The sequence below is a fragment of the Coffea eugenioides genome, chromosome 6 (assembly GCF_003713205.1).
Source record: "Coffea eugenioides isolate CCC68of chromosome 6, Ceug_1.0, whole genome shotgun sequence".
NCBI lineage: Eukaryota > Viridiplantae > Streptophyta > Magnoliopsida > Gentianales > Rubiaceae > Coffea > Coffea eugenioides.
In genome coordinates, this window is record NC_040040.1 from 2,649,725 (window position 1) to 2,663,178 (window position 13,454).

At 37.4% G+C, this 13,454-nt stretch overlaps 1 protein-coding gene across 1 annotated transcript; it reads left to right on the plus strand.

Moving 5' to 3' along the window:
• The first annotated feature begins 9,826 nt into the window (after positions 1-9,826).
• LOC113775306 lies at positions 9,827-11,782 on the plus strand. The gene is made up of 3 exons (XM_027320124.1): positions 9,827-9,995; positions 10,151-10,477; positions 11,266-11,782. Exons 1-3 carry the CDS (start codon positions 9,920-9,922, stop codon positions 11,418-11,420), a joined length of 558 nt encoding a protein of 185 aa, XP_027175925.1. The 5' UTR covers positions 9,827-9,919; the 3' UTR covers positions 11,421-11,782.
• The last annotated feature ends 1,672 nt before the right edge of the window (positions 11,783-13,454 follow it).

The window sequence follows — 13,454 nt, forward strand, 5'->3', positions numbered from 1 at the left end:
ACCGTTTAATCTTCAAATTTTCCCATAAAACCTCTTAGTTTGGTGATATTAAGGTTGGTTGTGAAGTTGTTTGGAAGGTTAAGGTGGTTAGTTGCTTCCCTTCTTGTATTTTAAGGTGAGTTGTGAAGGAACCCCTCTCCTCCATCTAATGATGTTTAATTCATGATTGGTGGTAGTTTAAGATGTAATTTTATGGATTATATCTTGATTTTGGTTGAATTGGTGAAGTTTTATAATTATTGGTGATTTTTCTGTTTTCATATGATTATCATTATGGGGTCATGTATGATGATTGGAAATGATATTTAAGGAAGTTAGAAGGTGGAAAAAGTGGTTAATTGCAGGAAATTTCTGGTTTGGAAGGAAAATTGGAAAACTAGGGTTTCATGTCCTACATTCTGCCCGGCACAGTACCTCATAGTTAGAGGCCGAATTGGTCTTGGGTTAAAACATGAAAGTTGTAGGGAATCATATTTTAGAGATGCCTGCAAAATTTCAGGTTAATCGGAGCAACATAACTTGTGAAAAAACTGAATTACCCCTGCTGCCCTGTTTTTACCCGAACTTGAGAATTGCTTCTGTAATTGGTTAATTTGGTTGGGAATACTTCGGAATTGGTCGTTGAGGTCTTCTGATGAATTGTAGCTGTATATCTTAGCTTTCGGATGGCTTTGGAATTACATGATTTGGACTTAGGTAGCCTGACTTATGATGTTTGAACCAGAATGCGGTTTGTGAACCTATTTTTGCGGTTCTGGTGTAGTATATTGCATTTTTGACCTGGTTACACTCGAAACTGGGCTGAGTAGCCTTCTTCAACATTGTAGCCCTATCTCTTTGCTTCGAAACGGTGTATCTTTCACCTTCATCCGATAATCGTAGTGCCAATGGTGCCAAAACCGCAAAATGATGTCAAAAACTATTTTTTTTTTAGGTAGAGCTTAATTCCATTTCCGGATCTTCCTGGTTTACTCTAGTGCTTATACATTCTTATGGAGCCCTATTTTGGTGGTATTTGGAATTGGTTTATGACCCATAATCGAGTCTTATTGTGCTTATTTGAATGTTTTAGGACGTGCCGGTTGTGTCCAATATGCTAAACGACGTCAAAACTATTTTGGGGTTTTAGAGCTTAACTTTCATTTCCGGTCATTTTCCTAGCTAAATTTTGTACTTGAATGACTTTGAGCCTATTGAATGGCTGTTGTGATGAATTTATATTTCGTATGACTTTGGGACTGGCTGAGGAAAATAATGAAGCCGTGACGGCTGGAAAAGTAAGCAAATTTAGGGGAAATGCTGTCCAATTTTCTGGGACGTTTAGTCTCTTTAGGTTTGAGTTGCCTTTTGAAAGTCATATTTTATTCTTTTGTACTAGTACTTACCATGGAAAGGCGTACGACGCGTAGTCAAGCCTCACTTGTGCATTCCGTTTACTCGATTTTGAATGTGAAACCTTCAATTGGTTTACTTTGATTATTTTAGGGTTTCTTGGCGATTAAAGCCAATCTGAAGTGAAAACTTTTGAAGTATCCGTACTTGAACCGGTGAGTGTACCACTCCCCTCACTTTTTGTTTAACTCGATTTCTGTACATGCAATCTGTGATATGAACGACTGAATTATCTATTTATTTTGTTGGAGACGAGGGTGTACTTTATCACACTCGTTCTCTTGTCTGTTCATATGCCAATTTTTGGTGTGAATCTGAATCTGTTATCTGTATCTGTATCTGCATCTGTATCTGTTCTGACGTCGTTTGGAAGCTTGTATCCAACGACCTTTCTGTGACCTCTGAGCTCAACACCTGTGGCTAGTTACTCGAGTCGGGCCGGCAAGGGCCTGGTCGATTAAATAACGAACCACGGTAGTCTATTTTGGGATCTTTGGGTATTGAGACCCTTGATTCCGGTATACTCGAGTATTACCATTTCTGAACTGATTGGAGTTCGGGCCCGGTAGGGGTATGTGAGGTGGAAGGAATCGGAGAAAGTGGAATCTACGGTATTGGTTACTCCTTTAGCGTTGACGGAGTGTCAACTATTATTTCGATCAAGCATCGGTGAAACAAATGGGAATTTGGCTCCTGAGAGCCACCTGTATCCTTCCTATTTGAATCATTGGTTCTAGCATGTGTACCTGATTTGTTAAATGTGAAATGCCATGATTTTACTGCTTTATGTCTGGTACCTCATTGAGCGCAAGCTCACCCCTTTCTGTTACCTTTGTTTTTCCTTACAGGGTTCCATGTTTTGAAACCAAGATTTTTGGAAGAAAAGAGTTGAGCCAGTTGTAGGACTTCTTTTGTTTATGCTCTTCTGTAACTGAAACCCTAATTGTATTTTGTATAGCGTGAATACTCTGGCTTGTATGTTGGTTCATTGGTTCAAGACTCCGATGTAAATCTATGTATAAGTATTTAATTGACGTCCCGTACTTCCGTATAGTTTGGTAAGCTCTGTTTAACCCTGGGTGGTCTCCAATTGTACGTTTTCGTTGAGTTCTCGCGCGTCCTATCTAGGGTTGCAGTGGTTCGAATCCGTAGTCCTGGCGAGAGCTGGGCAGGCGGTCAACTGAACCCTTTGGTTCGCCTTACAGTGAGGTGGGGCTGTCACAGCCACCTAGGTCCCCGGCTTTGCTTTCTTGTCCGGAATAGAACCAACTTTAGTTCCGAGGACGGAAGCCTTTTTTTCTGGTTGATCCAAATCCTAAGCTTAGGAAGGGGTGCTTCACCGTCTGCCTGATTCAGTCTTCCCTTGAGAGATGGGTGATCCATCTTTGAATTCATATTCACCTTTTCCACTAGCTGGGCTTAAGCTCTGCCAGTCATAATTGCTTTGTCCTCCTGAGATAGCGAGAGCCCGAAGTAACTCATCCGATCTTTGAAGGCTTGAGGGAACGGCGACCAGATCGCAGCCCCCCTCCTCCTCCCCCTTTGCGATCTAGTCGCGCGACCAGATCGCAGCTAGCGGGAGGGGGAGGGTGGCAGGAGAGGGAGAGGGGAGGAGAGAAGGAGAGTGGGTGAGGGAGAGGGAGAGAAAAAAAGAAAAAAGAGGAAGGCCGGCACTGATTTCAGTACTGGAATAGGTGACCGGCTCGGGGAGCGGTGGTGGAGGTGGTGGCTGGCGACGGAGGACGTGGTGGATTGGGTGAGGGAGGAAAAAGAAGAAAAGTTGAAGGGAAAATTTTTTTAGGTGTGTAGGTTAAAAATTTTGATAAGTTTTTTGGGGTTCTTGTAGCAAAAGTTGTTAAAAAACTAGTAGCATACAAACTTGTAAAAAACTTGGGGTTCCAAACAGGGCCTTGATTACACCATTAAAATTACCTTTTAATAAATATGTGTGTATATATATGTTGTGTGTGTGCGCGCGCGTATGTGTTTATATGTGCCAATGCCGAGGGAAAGAAATTAGATGACCATAAAATTGTTAGTCAAGAGGCTATCAAGGATCAACATATATAGAAGTTGACCTTTGATAAAAAAAAAAAGGGCTATCTGTTTTTTCCAGTATGTTTTTGGTATGACCCTACTTTGGAGAGGGTTGCTAGCAGAGATTATAGGGATTTTCTATTTCATCTTTTCCCAGGAGGATATATGCCTTTTGTGAGTTTTGTCCCTTCTCCTTCCCATGGAAATCGAGAAAGTTATAACTTCATTAGCAGTAACAAGGCCCGGGGTCCTGATGGGTATTCTGCCCACTTCTTCAAAAGTGCTCGGGAGATTGTGAGTCAGGATGCGATAGAATCCATAAAGTCTTTCTTTGCTTCAGGCAAGCCAAACTTCTAAGAGAAGTTGACTCCACTATCATATATATATATATACACGTAAGTATGTGTGCACGCCTATATATATATATATTCGAAGATGTTTTTCCAGCCTAAACTTCCTAGTGAGTCTTAGCTCCCCATTCTTTTTTTTCCTCAATTTTTTGATTTAGTTTAATTCATCAAAATACCAGTAATGTCTTTTGGTTGGATTGAATCTAAAAAACAAGTTTTTTTATTAGTTAAATTCGGTCCTTAAAAGTAGAAATATGGCATATCAAAAAGAGTAACTATGATTTTGCAATCTAAAGTTTAATTTTTTTTAACCTTATCGAAATAAAATTTTGTACCTCTTATTAATGAGTGCTCCATTTTTTGCTCCCTTTTCCCTCTTCTTGTTTCCCTCTACCTTCATCCCTCCCGTTCCCTCTGGTATAAATGATGTAATAATTTTGTTATTTTTTCTTTTGATTTCTTTCTTTTTTTTATTCTTAAGTGATTTTGATTGATCATGGAGTGATAGAATTATGTGCTCTTATAGATCACGAGTTTAGGGACACGAAGGTTTTCGACTTTTGGAAACTAGATTGGATTGTAAGAAGGTTGTTGCAAATCAGATAAAGGGTATTTAAGAGTGGCTGGGAAAAAAACAAACCTTTGGCCTATTAGATTTATTGTGTAGCCTAAATAATAAAAATAGGGAGGGTTTGTGTGATTTTAAAATTAGAGAGTAGTTTCGTGAATTGCTAGAAACTTCAAGGGAGGATTGCGAATTTATCCCAATGAACAATGCTTTTAAGATTTAAGTGGTTCTTGAATTTTTTTTAATGAGTTGGCAATCCATACTTTAACTGAGTTGGCTGTCCATAATTTGTAGAATATCAGGCAGCAAGTGACAAACAATTCATATGCAAAATGGTTAGGAGATCAATCATACTTTATTTCCTTTAGTTTTATTATTTTTGTATGTTGGATATGCATGCATTGGTGTGCTATATACAATAGAAAATCCAATGAATGGTCTTCATATGCAAGAGTTGACAATGAATATTGTTTGTGAAAATGAATCAAGCTTTACTTATCATTCACAGAGATGGGAATGTGTAAGTCTAATTGCATTGCTATTATTTGTCATGATATTTCAAATATTTAAATTAACTTTGCAAAGCCCAATTTTTATTCTAATTTTCCTAAAATAAGCCATATTCCGCTAAAGAAGTTGTTAAAGTCCCCGATGTAGCTGATTTTTCTATTGAATATCATATGGTAAAATTGTCATATTTCAATTCCTATACTACAAAACATTACAAAACATTCGATAATAATTATTAATTGCTTTCAACCACAGGCACAAAAGTTTGGAAAATTATATATCGGTTTGGAGCAACTACTAAATATGCCTAGTAGTTGTCCTCAAACTAATGAAAAAGCTCCATGTGGATATAAGAGTCTTACTCGATTTCATTTAACATGCCAAGTGAATTCCACTTACCATATGAATTAGCAAAGTGCAATCCTTATATATCTACGTAAACTTTTCTATTGATTCAAGATGAATTATTAGGGTCTAATAGTTACTTGGACATAAAATTCCCCCCACCTTCTATGCGCTGGGCCGCTGGCCTCAAGATTAGATTAGTTTAGGAATGGTGGCTCTAAAGAATGTAAGGCTGGTAATGGTCTCTGTAGCGGGTCCACTTATCCTACAATTTTTTGGTGTAATCCAATTAATCTACTGTATATTACCGACTCGCTCTCTTCTGTATAACCAACTCAGTATATTGAGTTGATCAGCAGGAGAGATTTAAACACCATTGAGTACAATGTTTTAAATTCTCAAAAACCTTTCGATTCATAGTTCGATTTTTCCGATTCAACCGATTGATCCCTTCAAAGATTTAATAATTTTTATTTAGTTTAATTTTAAGAATTTTGAATAAAACTAAAATATTTATTTTAGAAAATAAATACATAATAAAAACTAGTTAAACCTTTCGATTTTTATCGACTCTTGATCGGTTCAATTAAATCTTTAATTTTTTAATTGAATCAAACCAAAAACATGATTGATTAGCAATTCAACTGATCAAACCGATCAGTCCAATTCAATTTTCAAAAGACTGATTGAGTATAAATCGAGAGATCAAATTATAAAAATTTCATGCAATTCAGTACCCCTTAGTACTCCCCATTCTTGGGGGCTCTTTATTAGCCCTTTGATTCCATCATTTTCCCTTAGTGAAGAGTTAGAGTAAGTGTTTATCGTGTCCATAAAAATAATCACTAATCTCTTCTAATATTATCCTTATCATGGTTTGAGGAAGGAGAAGCTTGATTGGATTGTACAAAGGGTTGAAGGTAAGTCAAATGATTTGTATACGGGACTAGAGCATAGAGGAAGGATAGGTTTGATCCAATGGGTGCTACGGCACAAATTTTGAATATTTTAAACTGCAGGACGTGGGGCTTGAATACCGTAGCTACGGTCCAAAGAGATTTTAAATCTCTTTTGGTGGACTCTTCCGCAGTCCTACTTGACACCACTGGATTAAAGGGTCTAATCTGGGAGATTCGTGGCTTATGGTCTACTAGTACTTGTTTGGATGACCATCAGGGAGATGGCGACTGCTGCTAAGTTGTTGCGCTATTGCATGTTTAGTCATGGGTTAGCAACATGGGTCTGCATAGTAGGCTAACGTCCACAATACATGGGCTTTTTGCTAGTACTTGTAATACTCCAAAAGTGGGCCTCAAAATGGTTTTGGGCTATGATGACTTTCTAGTTGATTTTTGGAGTATGGGCCGCGTTACTTTCGAGCCATCGCAGCTCATTCAACAAAACGATGTGTTCATTGTTTTCTGCCATCTCAAACTCCCGCGTCTGAACATCGGTAGAGCTGTAATGGAGATTGCGTTAATTTGATAATGTAGCAAACTCTTGAGATGTAGAAAATCGTAAGTTATGCTTATGAATTATGATTCAACGGTGATATATATATCCTACAAAACAGTAAAGGCAATGGTGATTGGTGAATGCCATCCTCGTATTCATCAAATTTTCATTTCTTTTGCAACAAATAATGGCTGCGTTTGGTTATCAAGATTTACAAAAAAAATCAAATTATAATTTTCAATCACTTTTTTATCTCATATATATTATATAACAAAAAAATAGTACAGTAATTAACTTTTACATTTAATCTACTTTCGACCTTGATAGAAAAACCAACAAGATATGCCGAAAGGACAATAAATAAAGCAGGAAACGAGACACTGAAAAATATTAATGCATCTGCCAAATCTCTTTTCATTTTCATAGAAATACCAGTGAAGTTTACTGAGTATTTCCGCATCAAAGACCCTCCAAGTCCACACACTAACAACCATGCTGTTGAAGTCATTGGCGTATGTATCCTGTTGGAAATATACTAGACCTTGACGGCGGCGTTTCTCAACTAGAAAATAGAAATGCCCGGTAAATTAAATTGGTTAAGCCTTTCCCCCCTAAACCAAAATGCCAGGACCGGAGACTTGACTCGCGTCGGCTAATAAATAGCTTCTGGAAACCCGATGATTTTTTTTATCCTACAGTGCACTTAATTTGACCAAATCAATCTCCTACTTCCGCACATCGTGTTAAAAGCTCATAACTCAGCGTGATTTTCCTTGAATCCCATCCCTCACTGCTAAAAAAAAAAAAAAAACGAGTTAATCACAATTAATCCCTTTAAAGTATACCTCATTTCTCACTTTATCCCCTAACCATTTTTTTGTCTCACTTTATTCCTCCATTGGACAAAATTATCTCTCTATTATTTTAAACTCTTATTTTTCTCTTTTATTTTTTTTCCTTTCCCCTCTTGTGCTCCTTTATTTTCTTTGCCTCTTTTTTCTTTCTTTAATTCTTCTTCTTTCCAAAAATCTTCATCTTAATGATTGAAATTAAAAAATAGGAATTGCAGAAATCTATTTTCTCCTTAAATGATTACAAAATATTCAAATCATTTTCCTAAAATACAATTTTTTTAGCCTTTCAATTCTTTTAATTTTGGTTTTTCCTCTTTTCTTTCTAGTTTCTTATTTTATTTTCAAAAAAAATATCATAACATGAAATTGTGACCTGATTAATAATCATCAATTGAAAATTGTGACACGTGGCATCATACAAAAAATCAAAACTAGTTTTTGATGCCTTTTAAACATTCGCCCAGAAATGCAATTACAAATTCAAGATAAAAATTTTCTTTGAGATAGAGTTTTCTATTGGGAAGAATGAAAGAGAGAAGAAAGAGAAAAAGAAATAAAAGAGAGGAAAAAAGATAAATGAAAAGTCAAAATAATGGAAGGGTAATTTGTCCTATAAGGGGGTTAAGTGAGTAAAATTAAAGGTTAGGGGGTAAAGTTAAAAATGGGGTATACCTTAAGAGGATTAATTGTGATTAACCCACAAAAAATGAAAAAGTTTTTAAAAAAAATTCTTGTATGACAAGTTACAAATAAGTTGAGTTTAAATATTTTAAGCCACAAACAAAAGTGACAAATTTTGGTGAAGCGCTGCCAGACAATAGACTTGGTGTATACATTATGGATGTTTATGATGACCAAATCCATCAAGTCTAGTTTGTACATGAGTGATGTCCTCGTCTTGGCGGGCAGTACCGAGCGTGCAGCGCAACATCTGTAATGTAGCGAAAGATCGATGAATCCGGGCATTCTTGAAATCAATAATGGCATTCTAAATTGTGATTTTATATATGAAAAGAAAAGAAAAGAAAAAGTATAACTTGAGTGGTCAAGTCCTAAAACGTAAGTACAATTTAGGTACGTTATTAAGTTCTCATTTTCCCTCTCAACGGGAAGGACTACTATATATATATGGCCATGTAATTAGTATGCGAAGACTTTTGTTTAATATTATGTCTTCGTCAATGAAAAATTATAGGTTTATTACAAGTTTTACAGAATAATAAGCTGGAATAGAAATTCTTACGGAAGCAAATCGCTAGCACTAGAAATTCTTAAATATTATTACGGCACATTGCCCTTAGGAAGAAACCTTTGACATTGTCAAGTCATACTAAATTAGGATCCTGACCACCAAAAAGATTTTTAAAAAAAAGAAAAAGAAAAAGTCATACTTAATCAATACTACTAGGTCAGACGTTGGCGTTTCTTGTGGATTAATCGTGCAAACCGATTGAAAGCACGTAGGGGGGACTTTGGCTGGAATTTGAAGCAAAGTTAGTTATGTACAGAAATTTCGATCGAGTACCCTGCCAGATGGAGGAAGTTTCCAGAGTAATTTTCTTGAAGACTTGGGAGCTAAGGTTTTTTGCATGTGAAAAAGAAGAATCGAGAATTATTTGCCATATGATATAAGTAGTTTCTGGCAGGTGTGAATTTACAAGAAACTTCAACCAGCAGACATCCTTACACGTCTTTGCTGTGCGTCAACGCGCAAAAAACTCACATTTAACTACCAAAAAATTAACACCTACCGCCCTCCCTCCCTCCCTCCTGTCAAAAAAAAAAAAAATTAATTAATTAATGGAGCGAGAAAATGATACTACTATTCAAACACGAAAACTTCTGCTAAGCTACTCACCCAATTTGAATAATAATAGTAGTAATTCACTTGGTCCACCAAATACTATATGGATTACTATTCAATGACTCTGAATTCAATTATGAGAGAATGCGTCAAATTTTGCGGAGATACGCATATCATGGCATGCATAAGCAATGGCGGTGGTGGTCGAAACCCCCCTCCTCCTTTTCTACGCATATTTTCTCCGAAGCTCGTTGCCTCTCTGCCCCTCGTATATTCAAGTCTTGATTAGTGATTCTTTTTCTTCTTCTTCTTTTAATTTGGGGGGTGTGGACGCGGTCCACCAGCTTAAACAAAGTTTAATACGGCCCTACTGTAGTATTCATTCGAGTCAGCGCTCGTATACAATTGACGTACGCAAAATATCTATTTCAGCGTCCTTTCGCGATTCACACACTACTACTATAAATAGAGAACCCTTCCATTGACTCCATCCCACAAACCCATTCATTCTTTCATTCTACTTAATTCTGCCCTTCTCCTCAAGAAAGAAATCTCCCAGCCAAGAAACAAAGAGCAAAACACTACTCAAACGCCAAACCAAACCATGGCACAAAATTCTCCCGTCACATTTTCGTTCGTCCTCTTCTTTGCTTGCTCTCTCTTCCTCCATGGAACTCAAGGTATGCATGCAGACGTGAAATGCCCTCGTACATTTATATCCTTTTCTTCTGTTAATTTATTCTATTATAAGTTATCAAGATCCATTCCATGCGTGCATCAACATTATTGCTTGTTTTACGTTTGAAACTAATTAATGCTTTCGTACGTGGATCAGGTGAGATCGTATGCGAGGAACTGCCCGCCAACGTTTGTTCTTTTTCGATAGCATCCTCCGGGAAGAGGTGTTTGTTGGAGAATCTCAAGGGGAAAGATGGCAAGGTGGAGTACCAGTGCAGGACATCGGAGGTGGTGGTGGAGAGAATGGCCGAACACATTGAGACCGATGAATGCGTGAGCGCTTGCGGGGTTGATAGGAACGCCGTTGGCATCTCATCCGATGCTTTCTTCGAGCCACTTTTCGCTGCCAAGCTTTGTTCTCCGGCTTGTTACCAGAACTGCCCTAACATCATTGACCTTTACTTCAACTTGGCCGCCGGAGAAGGTAATTTCGTCATCCTATGTAAATTCAATACGTGATGTGATCATCATCAAAATATTTTTTCCAAAAAATTAATTTTGAACGAGAAAAAATAATTAATTAATGATACTGCTAATGAATTTTCAAAATTTCTACTCATTCTCCTAGAATTTCATAAGCGTAGCTAGCGTTAGATTGGTCATTTGGACTTTAAAACGCGTGATTGCGTATTATTACAATATTAACCGATTTTCCAATTTTGACCAGTTCTTTCTAATTCCGTTCAAAGTCGTGGCATGTCACATACCATTAGCCGTGGTATGAACGGCCGTCTGTATCAGGAGGGAAACATGGAAAATATTATTTTCTTTTCATTATATAACAGTAACGGGGAGATCGTCAATTCATCCCACAAGTAAAATCTAACTGTGAACTAATAATATGGTGAGAACAAAGAATATGATACATGCATATATATATACACACACATACATATATTAGGGTTTATCATATGAATTGACACCCACTGGGATCTTTTTAATTTTCCTCTAGCCCTTGTAACTTGTTAAAAAAGAACCACTATGCCTTTCTTGCAACTCTAGTTTTCTTGGAAAAAAATCAAAGTATCATTTGTATTGTCAACAAATGGAATATTTTAATTGTCTCCCCATTGATCTTTTTTAGTATCCTAACTAAAGTGACTCGTGCTAGTTTCGTTCTTGCATTTCATTACTGATTACGACGCATCATTAATTAATCAATGAAATAGTAGCACTAAATTAATGATCCCTTTTGAAACACGAAACCCGCAGGAGTTTACTTGCCTGCGCTGTGTGAGAAGCAAAGAAGCCGCCCTCACCGTGCCATGATCGAGCTCTTGAGCAATGGCGCCGCGCCCGGTCCAGCTGCCCCTCAATCAGAGAATTTGGTGGCTTCTGCCCCTGCCTCTGCCCCTTCATCTTTCTAAAAGTCCCTCTAGTATTGATTAGCGTTATGGATTCCGTATTTATTTCTTCGGGATGTGTTGGTGCATATGCACACATTGGATGCCACATGCGGGAGGATGATTGGCATGTTTTCCAGAGAGGAAGAAGAAGAGACTTTAGGCTTCTTTAGGGTTTGTTGGCCCAAGTTTTTTATTTGGAAACATTCTTTTTCAATTCTATTTAGCAATGAATCTACATATTCACGATTGTAAGTTCAATAAATTACTTCGGGTACTTGCGGAGTTTGTTTGCATGTACGAATATTTGTACTTAGATATACTCAGTCTTGTCACACATCATGACTTTGAAAATATATGGTCGTTCATGACTCAGTTTTGGACAATATTTCTCTTTGAGCAATGCCTATTGAATTGCAATTGCCTATCCCCGTAACTACCTCGAGGCATTAATTTAGTACCTCTGGGAGTCGGCACATTTCCTTTCTTTATCTTCTTTCGTAGATTTTCATTGATAGAGCAAGAAATTTTACACGCTGCAGCAGATGCTGCCTATTTATCATAAAGCCTATACTACACAAATTTCAAAATACTAATACTACAGGAAGTATTGTCTATAAAACTTTAGAAGCTGACTTTACTGTAAACTCACCAGAGGTGTTTGGCAGCCAAACAATTTGGTCCATTTCATTAGGTAAAGGTTCCTTCATCTTTTGTTTCCTTTTCTCTAAAGAAATGTACAATTAATTTGTTCAAAGCGCAAATTATTTTCCCAAAAGCAATGCGAACAAAAAAGCATTTAATTTAACACAAGGCACACTGTGCAGATTCTCAGAGCAATATGAGCAAAATACTACTACTAATTAACTTCTCTCTCACACACAACACGCAGAGACATCATTTCCACCCTGCAGACAGACCGTAGATGGATTTTTACGGTGTGAAGGAATGGTGCAACGTTAATGCTTGCCTATTTTCAGAACCTAATAATTACGTGATGTAAAGCCTCCTTTTGGTGAACTACTTAATTAGAGCACGGTCAAAGCTTAAGGACCGCATTTCATCCAGGTTAGGCTAGTTTCATGTATAAACCTGGGATTTTAGGTGCATCCAGCTGCACGAAAAAACAAATAAAAAAGAGTTTAATACGCGAATAGTCACATAATCAATTTAAAACGTAGAGTCTCCAGAGCTCCGAATGTAAAGTCTATCAAGACCCATGAATTTGAGGCACTACAAAGTTGACTTACTGGAGGAGGCACCCTGATTCACAAGAGCAGACGATTCTCAATCTAACTTCATCAGTTACAGACGATTCTCTCTCTCTCTCTGTATATATATATATATATAGACGTTGAATCTATCTTCATCAGTTACAGAATTGTGATTTCCTAACCCCAACGGCCAACACATAGAATAGTTAACCGAACATAAAAACTCTGCTCCTAAATTTGTAGGGTGATGTTTGAGGATTGATGAGTTGAATCTGACTTCATTAGTTACAGAATTGTAATTTTCTTATCCCCAACGGTCAACACAGATCAATTAGCTAAACATAAAACTCTACTCCTAGATGATGTTTGCCAAACGCTTCAAAAGTTTTTTCATCAGTCAAAAGTTCTCTTTTAACAAAAACGCCACACTCCCAAACTGGAACTTAATTAAATTCGTGCACAATGTTTTGATAGTTATACCACCTTACTTTTGTCATTGTAAAGGGCTTGCAGCTTGGACAAACTGGATCATTTGGACCTTAACTCCCAGGTCCACCACACACCCAACTGTAATTAACCTCGTCCCCCTCCATTGGGACAGGACCCAAGAATCGTTTATGAACAAGTCCGATAAGGCTGCTGTACAAATGGCTTGTCATGACCCTTTGGTTCTCTACAACTGTAGCCATCGCCATCTCTACAGAACTATCCGGCATACACTTAAAATCTCAGTGTACTGCTAATTAATATGGAAGGACCCATTCGTTCTAAATTTTCTCATGGCTGTATATTTAATGAAAATTTTTTTTCTTCAGATTCTTTTATGCTTAGATGATTACCCATG